The 14816-nt window shown below is 39.0% G+C and overlaps 1 protein-coding gene across 2 annotated transcripts in view; it reads right to left on the bottom strand.

Annotated features, from left to right (window-relative positions):
• TRAPPC12 (trafficking protein particle complex subunit 12) overlaps window positions 1-14816 on the bottom strand; it is a 58012-nt gene that overhangs the window by 41961 nt on the left and 1235 nt on the right. Inside the window, exons 2-4 of one of the 2 annotated variants that reach the window (XM_060752754.2) lie at window positions 8828-10005; window positions 7284-7400; window positions 279-392 (exon numbers count right to left, since the gene is read on the bottom strand). In XM_060752754.2, coding sequence (XP_060608737.2) covers window positions 279-392; window positions 7284-7400; window positions 8828-10005 — 1409 coding nt within the window. Of the gene's footprint in view, window positions 1-278; window positions 393-7283; window positions 7401-8827; window positions 10009-14816 lie in introns of both variants that reach the window. The other variant, XM_060752753.2, reaches the window with a different exon arrangement.

Below are 14816 nucleotides of genomic sequence, written 5' to 3' on the forward strand. Positions count from 1 at the left end.
ACAATAGTGTCATGATGTTAACATTGGTATGGGATCTCTTTCTTACAACCTGATTGCAGTCTTCTGACTGCTGATGCAAGCTGTATGCAAAAGTAGAATATAGAATTAGCTAGTAGGATTCAGCTACTAGTAGGATTCAGTTCCAGAATTCTTCCTCTAGTCTGTTTTAAAGTTCAAGTGTAAGAACTGAAGGCAAACACATATATAACAGATGGATATATGTACCTACTTGCAAAAATGAGCTAAAGAATCTTATCTGGACTAAAATGCAAACATACCTGGAGGGAATCTGTGGTATGATTTGTGGGCAGGCCATTTTTGCCATAGCCTTGACCATGGGCAGTCAGAAGTCGTCCACATAAGTCAACCGCTGCTCTCCAGTTTTTGCTGCTCTGGAAGAATAGAGGGGGCGGAAAATGAGAACAGGCTAAGTAACAAATAAATTCAGCAGCTTAGAACCTGGAGCTGCTTATTTTGCTTGAAGCAGCTACAGCTAACCATTAGTAATAATGACAAGGTCAGTAAAGCCGGCCAGTAGGAAGTGGAGTGTCATTTGTCAAAGCCGCTTGTATAATTAGGCAAAAAGCGAAGCCAGGCATGACTCACAATTTACAATTAGAAGATTGCTGGTGTAAAAGGATGCACAATTTATTATGATGGGCCAGAGATGGTTTGGTTCAAGAAATAGTAATCAGCTCTTAAACCCTACTGAAATATAAAACAATTTTTGCTATTATGAAAAAAGGATACCTATTCTCAGCAAAGACCATTTCTATTTTATTCTTCCTGGGATCAAATTATGCCTCTATTAGTTTTGAATCAATGGATTCATGAAGGTCACCCAATAAGGAATACTTGAGAAATACAGCTGGGTTAAAAAGAACATTTTCGTGACTTTAAAACTTGGGATTTTTAAACATTTCCCCATTCATACAGATCTAGTATAAAAGGAAACTGAGAAATAATCCCATTCAAGCATCCCTTCTCACCCCAAAAAAGGGATCACATATGCATGCACTCCATTTTCTGGACACTAACATCACAGTGATGAGAAGTACAGGATTTTGAAACATGTAGAATTCAGTAGGAGACACATCATTTGGGAAAATGTTGCTATTTCCAAATAACAGAAAGGTTGAACAATTTGTATTCTATTTTGTCAAATTTATGTAAATTTAAGAGCCCCCAGGGGTGCAGTGGATTAAACTGACGAGCTGCTGAACTTGCTGACCGAAAGGTTCATGGTTTGAATTTGGGGAGCGGGGTGAGCTCCCGATGTCAGCTCCAGCTTCTGCCAACCTAGCAGTTCGAAAACATGCAAATGTGAGTAGATCAATAGGTACTGCTCCAGCGGGAAGGTGATGGTGCTCCATGCAGTCATGCTGGCCACAAGACCTAGGAGGTGTCTATGGACAACACCAGCTCTTCAGCTTAGAAATGGAGATGAGCACTACCTCCCAGAGTCAGACATGACTAGACTTAATATGAAGGGGAAATCTTTACCTTTTCATGTAAATTCACAAATATATAAAATACTAGAGGAATTTCCTTGGAAAAATGCATCATGAGACAGGTAACTTTTTGTCAAAATTAAGAAAGTGGTATAGTGGACTATGACTTTGGAGGCCAGGGTTCATACTCCCACTTAGACATGGAAATCCATACAGTGACCTTGGACAAGTACTCTCTTTCAGGCTCCAATGTAGGTTGGTGTACATTAGGATCAGCCCATGGCGGCTACATGACGAATTCGGGCCTTCTCCCAATTTTGGGCCAGTGGGGACAGAACTGCCGCTGAGGTCTTTTACTCACATTGCTGAAATAAGTCAAAGCCAACTTAACTGCAATTAAGAATGTCAACATGCCAAAACCAATATACGTGTTGGACAGTGATGGAGGAAAGTTTGGCCCAATGCCAACTGCCATGGTTTAAAGAGTTCGACATGATCCTCTAAACTAGACCAGTCTCTTTCAGCACTTAACAATGTCCTTTAAATTGTGAACTAGAGAACTGGAATGTCCTATGACTTATTGTGCCTAGGGATATTAAAGATTTTTTGTTTTAGGAGCATATATGGCAATTCTGGAAAGACATTTAACAGTATAATGTATTGATGATAACTTCTGATATAAAGGAAATAATAAAGCAAGAACCCTGGTGAGGGGGAAAGGAGGGATGTGAAGAATGAGTATTCTTACATAAGGGAGCACATCTAGTTTTATACAAGTGTGATATTCCAGAATAAAATATAGTTCTTTCTAAAAACATACAACTGGCAAATCCTATTGTAACCAAAACTGCACATCATATATTTCATTCTGGACCCCTCTTTGAAAAGGGAAACTTTAAATGCTTATGGATGAAATACCAGTTCTGCTGAGTTTGCTGGCTGGATGCATCCTACTAGAGTAGTAGAAGAAAATCATGCTACTCATTTGTTAAGAAGGTAGTGTCATGACATTTATTAAAGGTTATGGAAGTACCACTACACTGACTCTAATGAAATTTCTAGAAAAAAGCCACTCATAGAACAGCAGCTCGGGGAAAAGTCTTGGGAGAAATGTGGGAAGGGAGAGAATAATCACTCTCATTCATTTAGTCAGGAAAGAAAATTCACAATGTTTGATTCTGTCGAGTTGTGAAGAAAGAGAAACTGAGGTTTGTTTTAAAACAGTTTTTGATACAGATGGTGGGCTGAAATCTTTACATTACTGATAGCAGTATTTAGAACTGCCATAAGACCCAGCTTTGAGAGAAAGGCAAGATATAAATAAAATACATACATATATATGTAACACAGACAGAACTATTTAACAACATATGCAATAGTTGATGATGGTTCCATGCTATCAGTAAACGGATGGCAACTAATCTAGATGTGTTATTGTCTTTCAATCAAAAAGTGAATAACCTTAACCCCAATCCTTTTCATAAGACACCTTTTGAATGCTCCTTACAAGAACCCTACAAGACAGGTCAGGATTTTTGTTCACAGATTGCAGATGGTAAGCTGAAGGTGGCAGAATATTGGCCTGCTCCATGTTACCTAGTGGCTCCATGACAGGGATGAGATTGGAATAAGTATAAACTTCCTGGTTTATAGCCCTTAGCCACTAAGCTGCACTAAGAGACAGCCTATCACCCCACCTTCATCTCCCCTTACTCAGGTAGAGACACAAACCATCCTGCATTTTAATGGGATCACAGCCAGAGGACACAGAACTGCAGGAATGGACACCATCTGTTCTTTGATATATGACAGATGTACATATGCAATGAAGGTTAAACAGTTCAGGTAATAAAGCAGAGTAACAGACCAGCCACAGTAAATAAATGGATGTCTGATTTCAAATAAAAATTCAAAAATGTTATTACTGTTATTAAATTTCTGGTGACCATCTGCTTACTTATACCTCTGAAGTGAACTACTGAAGATTACTCAGCTTTTTGCCGAGAGGAACCAGACTTATTAAAACCTACCTTACTGACATAAAATTATTAACATCAACCCCCAAGTTACTACCAACTTTGGCTACATGGCAGTCCTATAACTACTGTCCCTGAAAAAATGAAGCCACGGGACAACTTGATATGAAGCAGAAGGATGCAGTATTTGTCCAAGACATGCTTACTTTTGGTTTGGCTTAGAAATACCTATGGACACAAATCAGGGTTCCAACAACAGGCTGGGCATAATAAATTGCAAGCAACATAGCTATATGGCTTGTTTCATGGGGAGAATCAAATAAGAAGAAGAAGAAGAACTTTATTTTTCTACCCGCCTCCATCTCCCCGAAGGGACTCGGGTGGCTTACATGGGGCCCAGGCCGAATACAATTAAAATAAAGCAATAAGAATTAAAACGGCATAAAACAAACAGCATAAAACAACATAACAAAAATAGCTAGCAACAACAATAACAGCAGACTAATTTTGGAGGGGGGAAGGAAAACCATTACGTGAACTAGTTAAAGGATAAAGTTTAGTAAGGTGGATAACAATGTATAATGGCATAGGAAATGTATAACCATGGAAACAGAGCAAATTAACAGGATCAGTTAATATAATATAGGACATCAGATTGAATGACAATTCAAGTCATGATACAAGCCATTTGTCATAGGAGTTGTCAATTGAAAGCACGACGAAACATCCACGTCTTTAATTACTTACGGAATGTGGCTAGGGAGGGTGCCAGCCTAATCTCTCTGGGGAGGGAGTTTCAGAGATGTGGGGCCACCACCGAGAATTCCCTCTCTCTCATCCCCACCAACCGTGCCTGAGACGGGGGCAGGAGCGAGAGAAGAGCATCCCCGGAAGATCTTAAGGACCAATAACAAAATTGCATCAAAAAACTAAGATAATTATGTACAGTGTAATTCCACAACTATTCTGAAAGGGCATTGGAGAGGCATTTTGACAAGACTTTTATGCCAGTTTCTTATTCATGCTAAGTTTTTTTTCTGACAAAAAGAATGGAAAGTACAGTCATAGTTTGTTGATTTGAATGATACGTGATTAAGTGATTTGAATGGTAAGCAGTGGTTAAAAGTAGAAGGAAAAGATATCATGTAATCCAGAAGTGCAGGGATTAAGGGAAACAAATGAGCTTCAGCCGTCATATGGCTCATTCATATCGTACTAAACTATGGTGTAGCCTAATGTCTAATCACAACCAGAGATAAAATTCTAAATAGCCAAAAGCTTTCTTACAGCACAGAATGAAGACTATTTCATAATCCATTTCACTTTTTGCCACAATGAATGGAAGCTGGACCAGTCAGCAACTTCTTTATGCCAAAAGTAAAAGTATAATGTAAACGAGGAGGACTTTTTAAAAAAAAATGAAGGAAACCTTAGTGGTAAAAAGTAGACATATACAAGATCGAGACCTTATCATATTTGACAACATGTTGTCAACATTAAGTGAGGAGACTAACTTACAGAATGTATATGATTTCTCTCCAAAAGAGAGTCATTAGCTCCACATACGATGGCATTAAAATGATTAATATGTCCTCCATTTGCTATGACAGTTTTCTCCCAAGTAAATCACTTTGGAAGAACACTTTGACATACTTGGAAAAACTTGTTCAGTAACTCTTTCTAAGGCTAAAGTTTGTTGAAAGTTACTAGCAAAATTTTTTCCACTAACCCTGATACTATTAGACCCAACATTTTAGTTCCCCATAGTCACCATTTGTGATAAAAATCATTTTTAAAAACTCCTGAGGTGGCACTGTCCCTAAGTCTCAGTTTTTTATGTAAAAAACCCCCATAACAATGACACAAAACTGACCTTAATAACCTATTCTATTTTATCAATAGGGTACTGTTTATCTCACACAAGACAAAGCATTGACTTCAAAATGAAATGAAATGAAATTATAAAATGAAATAAAATTCCTACACTATTTAGTGGATGAGCATGAGTAAGCAAAGCTGATGAAAGGGTGGCAAATGCTCAGATGAAAGGATGGCAAATGCTCAGATGAAAGGGTGGCAAATGCTCAACTATGGTAATTCAGGTAGGAACAAGGTATCGTAAGATAAAGATGCAAGGCTCAGATCCAGGCATTAACATCCAAAGCAGCCAGCACCATCTTTAGGGCAAATCCAGGCCCAAGCTGGATGCAAACGAACAAACATGCCACTTACAGAGAAGTATTTATATAGGATAATCATTCAAACAAACAGAGAGGCTCAACACATGATCATGGAATGAAAGGAAGGCAAAACAATAAAGCCTTTGGACATCACAAATGATTTGAAGGCATAATAATAATCCTGTATAATAATATGGAACTTTGGAGGAACTGTGACAATCAGTTTCAAGTCACTGTCATATCAGTGACCACAAAAGAGATTTTGTACACTCATAAAGCAGTTAAGATGCAACAACTGGGAAACAAAAGCAATACGTTGAATTACTGCAAAACCTGCTATCTTCAAAGCTAAGGGATTACATTTGCTGAGCAGTTCCGAACAGTGCACACAATTGAATTCAGAGGTTATGGCCAAACTGGAAAGATCAGCACGGAAACAAGGTATAAATATTTGGTGGTGCTGAAATTCTAAGATATCCTGTGCTCTGGATAAGAAAACCACTAGATGATGCAGTCCATATAGGAAAACCACATGCATTCCAAAGGTGTTCAGAAATACCACAAAATTAGTGATTGCAAGTTTTATTAACCCGCATAGAGGGTTAATAACACACTAAAATAATGCAATTCAAATATTTTGGATTTTTGATATATTTTTTCTTTGAAAAAGCATCGATCATGGTCTAGCTTACAGGAACTACAAAACTTCTATGATAGTTCTTCATTAAGGAAGTCTAACATGAAAACTCTAAAAACAGCAGTGATTAGTCATTATAGATTTTATGTGTCAAATTCATATTATCAATGTATATTTTGTACTTTAAGGCAGTAATAGTGCACAGGTGGGATTTTATTTATTTCAAGTGTAAATGAATGTATTACACACTAACAAATATAAAAAGACAGAGGCAACACTATTTCAAAATTATAGGCCCCTTCCACACAGCTGAATAGAATCTCACATCTTCTGATCTGAACTGGAATATATGGCAGTGTGGATTCAGATAACCCAATTCAAAGCAGATATTGTGGAATTTTCTGCCTTGATATTTTGGGATATAGGGCTGTGTGGAAGGGCCCCGAGTCCACATTCCAGTTCAAAGCAGATAATGTTGAATTTTATTCAGTTGTGTGGAAGGGGCCACAGTCATACTATCAACATTTTACTCTTTGTTTATCATTAAGCCCTTGCAAATGCAAAGCCTTCACACTTTATGATGTTTTCATTGGACTAACAAAGGTATCACCCCAATAAGGATTTGGGGATTTAGAAGGAAACAATTCTAACCCCATGTATGTTTCAGATACCAACACTGTAAATTACTTGTACTGAAACTCCAAGCAAAAACCAATTCTTTGTTGCCACAAGATTTATTTATTTGTTTTTTTAAAAAATCAATGTTTTAATTTAAGATGTTTGTGGTGCGCATCATTTTATTTCTGTTATTGTGAAACAGCTGGAAGGCAAAAAAAACCTTGGCTGATCTATAGCTACTCATGAAGAGATTTACCAGCAAGTCACCATTTACTTTCTGTCCATCCCTGTTCCGGATTATTAAAATGCAGGGCACTGAATCATCCACATTTGATGATGAGAATAATTTCAGCTCCTGGCTACCTACAAAAGAAGCCTTGTGCTCAGTATGCTTCAAGAGAGGAAACACCTTGCTACTTACTATCAGCTGCTTCAAGCCTACAAATGACTGCTCCACAGAGTTGGCATTTAGAACTTGTCTTTTCCCTGCAGCCTGTTCACCGAGGAAGCGGAGCATTAAGTCCTTAACGGCATCGCCCTGAAAAGATGGAAAATACAATATATACACCCAATATTTGTAACAACCAAAGTGCTTTTAAAAAATATAAACTTCATACATTAATGAAAATACATACTCGAGAATCCTCCTACTTAACAAGGGCCTTGAATGTGGGAGTATCTGTACCGTTTCCTATGTTAATAAAGGTAATTTTAAAAAAATTTCATTCTGAAAACAGCTTTTATTGTGTAAAATAGGGGATGCTTACCATCTCCTTCTTAAAAGAAAACCCATTTTTGTCACTTTGGTTTTAGTTTCTGAACAGGAAAACCAACTGATTTCTGTAAGTAATTTTTACTCTTATGATCTGGTTACCTTCATAGGAGATGTGGTATCTGGAGAACTTAGGCCCATTACTTTCATTTTTATTGTTTTGCTATCTCATAACTATTGAGGAAAGGTTATGTGATCAGAATTATATTTTTTTCTGAGCAATGCATATTCTTCACCCTTCAAAGGAGATGGTACAAAGAAACCTGATTCCGCCCCCCTCAAATCTAAATATTAACCCTGTTGACTTTTGCAACTTTTGATTTGCCAAGTTAGCATGTCTGCACTATTCTGTCACTACATGAAGGTCTCTATCCCCCTCTTACTTCATCACAAGTGAAGGAGAGGAACTGGGTTCAATTTTGTTAATTCCCACTCCCACGCAAAACAGTGTGAAGCTACTCAGTCTGGTGTGTGTGTACTTCTACTATCTCATCCTAGATCAGTGGTTCCCAACCTTTGGGCCTCCAGGTGTTTTGGACTTCAGCTCCCACAGTACCTAACAGCTGGTAAAGTGGCTGGGAGTTGAAGTCCAAAATACCTGGAGGCCCAAAGGTTGGGAACACTGTCCTAACCCTCTTCCACACAGCTGGATAAAATCCTACATTATCTGCTTTGAACTGGAATATATGGCAGTGTGGACTCAGATAACCCAATTCAAATTGTGGGGTTTTCTGTCTTGATATTCTGGGTTATATGGCTGTGTGGAAGGGCCCCTAGATGATACTGAAAAATACTTTCTCCTCTCTATGGGATCCCATGGAGTGAGCTTTGGTCTCTCAGTCTATTATGATCTGCATGAAACTGTTGGGTGGGGCCACTGAATGTTAAGGATGCACTGCTACCAGTATGTAGAGGACTCTTTCCTCCTATTTCATTTGCTTGAGATGTGGAGAGAACTTCAAACAACTATCTAGATTAGTAACAAATTGTCTCAAGGTGTAATAGTCTTAACTCAAACAAAACAAGAAATGATTATGCTAGGGGCCATCTACAGAGGAAAGGAAATGTCTGCTTTACATTTGGTCATACATATCACCTGAAGAGTGGGTTCATAGTTGGGGGCATTTTTGAAATGCCTTTGAATGTATCAGCTGTAGTATTACAGGTATTGAAAAGCAACAGGAGAGCCTTACCTGAATGTTGTCAAATTTTAATCCCGGCATTGTGAGATTCTCTTTGTCTATGAAAACATTACTATACTGCTGCGTGGCTACAGAAATCAACACATTTCTAGTTATGTCACTGGGAAGCCAAGCATCATGTCTTCTGTCCACTTCACTCATATTCAGCACAGATGCAAAAGGATCATCACTGCCTTGAAAAACGGCTTGTATATGGGAAAATGGCTTTGGAGACTGTGATATTTCTGGAGAAGATGCAGATCTTCCAGCTTCAGATCTTCCACTTTTAGCAGAGCATTTAAGGTCAGCAGAGTCATGGGAATCTACAGTTGTTGCAAGAGAAGACATTTGTTCTGGTACAGATGAGCTTGCATTAGGGTTACTGACGGAAATGAAAGAGGATGTGGTAAATGAATCAAAGAAATCAGAAGCTAGTGTATTGGTATTAATGGCTTCACCAAAAAACTTGCTTAGACTTGGACTAGGCTGAACCACCTGGGGATGAGTTTTCACCGGAGTCTCGCTTATACCACCAAAGCTAGGTGACTTCACCATTTGAGGCTCAAAGCCATCATGCAAGAATTGTTGCTGGCCGTTCATATGATTCCCTTGGCTGAAGATAGTACACACAGGAATAGGCTCAGTGCCGACAGGTGATGTGCTGGCAAGTGGCGAGGATGTTGTCTCCTCAGTTTTGCCTTCACTGTTGGCAACAGAATTAGGACCTTCACCTTTCACTTCCAATTCATCTTGTGCAGGTTCCTGAATCAAGTCTTCTTTTAAAGTGAATTGATTATCACTTCCACTATTAGAAATAGCTTTAGGAGTGCCTTCGGGTTCAGTGTCATCCTCATCACCAACAGCCTTGTTTCTTGTCTCTCCTTCTGTTACGAGAACATCCTTTTCTTCCAGTTGCTTTACAATTTCTTGCAGACAACCAAGATCACCGGTATCATCTTCACTATTATTTGGGGAATCTGATATAATGACACTTTCCATCATCTGTTCATTCAGTTTATCTAAGAAGGGACTAGAATCCTCCACAGCAGTCTCATTTTCCTCAGACCCAAACTCATCTCCTCCAAGATCAATGTTTTCTTCCTGAAAAAGAAGTTCTTCATCCGCTTGCTGCTGGACGCTGCATTCACCTTCTGCTGCATCTCCAATACTGCTTTCTTTGTTTTCCATAGCTGCTGTAAGTGAAAATACAAGTGAACGTGATTACTCTCATTGGTAATGAAATCATTGGCCATTTATGCATAAAGCAGCAACACTGAAGTCTATCCAGCATTTCAATAAACATCAAGTGTTACAAAACAATAAAGTCCTCCTCACTAACCTTGTGCAAGACAACCATGACAAGTGACATAAAAGCACTGAAAACCACCAAAGCCACCTACTGAAGACCTTAGTACTGTATTTTCACCTGAGCCTAAAAATGGGCTGAAAAACTTGGATTATACTAAAGCATATACCGTACTTCATTAACTGGAGTATACTTATAGATAGAAGGACCAAATAGGGACATTAGACAAGGGTTTCTCAACCAGGGTTCCTTAAATCCCCATGGTTCTGCAAGAGCTTAGTAGGGATTATGTAAAAGATTATAACTGGAAAAAAAATCAATATACTTTTTAAGAAGAAGATATAACTTTATACATGGAGTCCCTGAGATCTGAACACTTGTTCAAAGGTTCCTCCAGCGTAAAATGATTTAACAAGGCTGCATTATACATGAATTCACCTATTTATGGGAAATGTTCTGGTGTCAAGCACCTCAACACTGCTCTGTACAGTAAACTTTTTTCATTCTGGCTTGCTCATTTGCAATGGCATAGAAGTTGATCTAGATACAATAGGCTACAATTCCCTACATCAGAGTTGACTTGTCCACTTGTAATAGTAGCCAATGCTTGCTCTTTTAGACCCCAACAGGAGAGTTGGCCCTTGTGTTGCTGAGAGAGAGGGGCAAGGCTTTGGGGGAGCCTGGTTGCACAGAGAAGAACAAACTATGGAGAAGGAAGAATGCAGGTCAGGGAAAAGATGGAGGAGTAAATGGGAAGGAGGAAGATAGCAGGAGGAGATGAGAAAGAACTTGCAGATGGTGAACGAGGTGGGTAAATAGTATATTGAACAGCTAGAACAAGTAAATCCTGACTGGGCTGCTGTTTCTCTGCTTTAGACAGTGTGACAAGAGTGATTTTTGCCTCCTTGAGAGTGGATGGGATGCTTGATTAAAATTGCAGATCGATTGTTCTCAAGACATGAACATCGGTGGAATAAGCACTAAACAACTATCATTGCTGAAAAATAAATGTATACCAGAGTAACAAGTAGGGATGTGTGAAATGGCGCAGAATCTGTTCTATTTTTGTTCTGTTTTGTCTGTCTCTCTCTCTCCCCCCCCCCCCCCTTCTGTTTTTGGGAAGATTCTTCCTGAAATGGAAATAAAACTCAGGTTTCCGAATTACGAATCCAAACACCTCCCCCTCCACCCCCATCTCCTGGAACCTTTATGAAAACAGAATGAGGGTTACCTAAAATTCGAAATGGAAACAGAAGAGATTCACACACCCCTAGTAAGTAACAAGGTAAGAAGAGGCTAAGTGGCAAGAGGGTAGAACTGGTATTAGTACCTCTAAAGCTAGCCATTTAAAAAACCTGCAAATTTTGTTGACTAGTTCTAGATGCTGCTCAGTGGTTCTCAACCTGTAGGTCCCCAGATGTTTTGGCCTTCCATTCTCAAAAATCCTAACAACTGGTAAATTTGGCTGAGATTTCTGGGAGCTGTAGGCCAAAACATTTGAGGACTCACAGGTTGAGAACCACTGAAGTAGCTCTTTTCATTTTGAGTACACACATATAGTTCTTGGGTACTACAAGGCAGTTCTGTTGTCATTCACCATGCCGTAGAAGGTCATGCAGTGGGCAAAGAGACATACCTAGCTTTGGAGGACCAGCTCCTCCGAACACCAGCTGCACTGTACGTTTTCTTCCTATGCCACTCATCTCACCAGTGCTTAAAAGGACAACTACCCCAGATATGGGCTATATCCCTCACTTGGAGATGCCCTGATATCTTCAATTGCTGCTCAATGTAACAAGGAGTGGGATTTCTCTTTCAGCACTAGAAAAAATTGCTCTCACATGAAGAGATTTGGTCCCGGGAGGGACACTCCATGGGATGGAGTTGGCATTTGTGCACTCTATTCACTGTCTTAAATCACAACTTCATCTTGTGATTGCTTGCTCTGGCTGGAGATTACTTTGAAGTTTATAATCACTTATATCATTTCATATCATATTCAAGTGACTGCTTGAAATTTCTTTTGGATTGAGTTATTGCGCTGCTACCAATCAGAGCTTTGATGATATAGTGGGTACTGTCTAAATTATCTGGCAAAGAATCGTGGCAAAACACTGGTGCTGGTAGACTTCAAAAGAGAGACAGAGGGATTACTAGGTCAAAACACTGCAATAAATGTCATAGATTTTGATGAGACGTGTCTTATTTACTTTTGCAGTTAGTTACTTCAAAGCAAGGATATGCCTTTATACTGAATTGCAGAAATATCCAATATTTGTTCTTCTACACCAGTGGCTCCCAACTTTTGGTCCTCCAGGCGTTTTGGGCTTCAGCTCCCAGAATTTCTAACAGCTGGTAAGCTGGCTAGGATTCCTGGATGTGGAAGTCTAAAACACTTGGAGGACACTAAAGTATTCTTTACAGGAATATGGGGAATCCAGCATGCCAAAAATATGATAATGGTGCACGAAATGATAGAAGACAAAGAAATGTAAAAGAAAATATGTAGTGAAGGGGATTCCATTTCAAATTGAGCATTGCCATGGAGAGCATAGAAAGCATGCTATAAATTTTTAGCTGAAAGCAACTTGAACTGAGCCATCCCAAAAATGCAGTTTTCAGGTACTGAAAAATAATTTCCCAAATTCAGCTCTGTCAGGTTTGGCTTCACTATGTACAACACTTGTCTTTTTGGAAGAGAAAGCAGGGGTGGGTTTCTGGATGCTTAAAATAGAAAAATATGTGACAAATTATTTTCTTTAATATGTTTGCAAAGATTATTATCATTTTAATAAAACAAACATCTTTGTATAATAAAATTCAGGAAGTGTATGTTATATGTATTTTCCCACAGTTTGAAGTAAAGGGTCAATATATACATGCCAATAATATATTTTTTTAAACCCTCTGAAATCAGGACAGTAAATAAAGAGGAACACTAAAAACAGGGGAATTCCTGACATGAAACAATCAGGGGCAGTTAACACCTCCCAACAAAGGATTCCCTCAGGCTTTGAAGCTGCAAGACCATTCAATGCTAATCAAGGTGGCCAATTTATTTATTTGTTTACGATATTTCTACCCCACCTTTTTCAAACCCGAAGGTGACTCAAGGTAGCTTTACAACATAGGCAACTATTTGATGACATTAAAATAATTTAAAAATTACAATCAACATTTAAAACAGAATTACAACATACATACATTAAAACCTTTAAAAACATATTCCAACACTCACACTTGCCTCAAACAGATAAGAGTTCTTTCTCCCACCCTGGACATTATTCCACAGATATATAAACCCCAGTTGTCTACATTCCAACAGAATTCACAACCTCTGAGAATTCCTGCCATAGATGTGGGTGAAACATCAGGAGAGAATGCTTCTGGAACATGGCCATATAGCCTGGAAAACTCACAGCAACCCAGTGATTCTGGCCATGAAAGCCTTCGACAATACATGCCAATAATAATTAATAGCAATGAATTGTTGCTCTTAATGTTGACTTGTGAATGAGACTTTCAAGTAATCCTATCGCCAACACCCTTCTTGAAGTCTTGCAGACCCAGGGTGCATCTACACTGCAGAATCCATGAAGTCTGACACCCCTTTAACTGACATGGTTCAATGCTATGGATCCTTGGATTTGTAGTTTGGTGCGGCACAAACAGTCTTTCTCAGAGAAGGCTGAAGACATTGTAAAACCATAACTCCCAGGATTCTGTAGCATTTAGTCATGGCAATTAAGGTGGGATCAAAATGCTTCATTCCTGTGGTTCTCAACCTGTGGGTCCCAGATGTTTTGGCCTTCAACTCCCAGAAATCCTAAAAGCTGGTAAACTGGCTGGGATTTCTGAGAGTTGTAGGCCAAAACACCTGGGGACCCACAGGCTGAGAACCACAGCATAAATGTAGATGCACCCTTATGATTGAGTGTATCCCTCTGCAGTGTAGTCTTTACCTTTTCCTGCTGCCTTCCCCCTTAACAAACAGTATTGCCTTTTCTAGTGAGCCATTTCTTTTCAGGATATGGCCAAAGTACGACAGTCTCAGGCCAGATCAACACTGCCATATCATCCTTTTTTTTGAATCCAGATTATCTGGATTATATGGCAGTTCTACACTACCATATAATCCAACTCAAAGTAGATAATTTGGATTCAGAAATTTATTTATTTATTCACAACATTTATATGCTGCCCTTCTCATCCTGAAGGGGACTCAGAGAGGTTTACAAATAATATGTAAATACAATCTATATAAATAAAAATGTAATCTTTGTTTGTGGGATTAACATAACTCAAAAACCACTGGACGAATTGACACCAAATTTGGACACAATGCACCTGTCAGGCCAACGAGTGACCATCACTCATAAAAACACTGAAAAACACAGCCGAAAAGACTTTAGAAACCAAAAAAGCAAAAAGACACCACAGCACAAAAACGACTTCCCCTGGCGAACAAAACACACAATAGCATATCCACACTCTCCTCCAGACTACAGCTCCCAGCATTTCCTAGACCAGACCCTTTAGGAGAAGGGGATGATTCAAATGCACTGCTTCCAAGCTGCAAGATTCCTTCTCCTTGGACTTCTTTGAGAGTATCCCAATCCCTGCATATTTCCAATTTCCTATTCCTGGACTGCAGTTCCCAGCAATCCTCCAGATAGATAGATTAGATAGAGATAG

Source organism: Anolis sagrei, chromosome 1, assembly GCF_037176765.1.
Source record: "Anolis sagrei isolate rAnoSag1 chromosome 1, rAnoSag1.mat, whole genome shotgun sequence".
Classification (NCBI taxonomy): Eukaryota; Metazoa; Chordata; class Lepidosauria; order Squamata; family Dactyloidae; genus Anolis; species Anolis sagrei.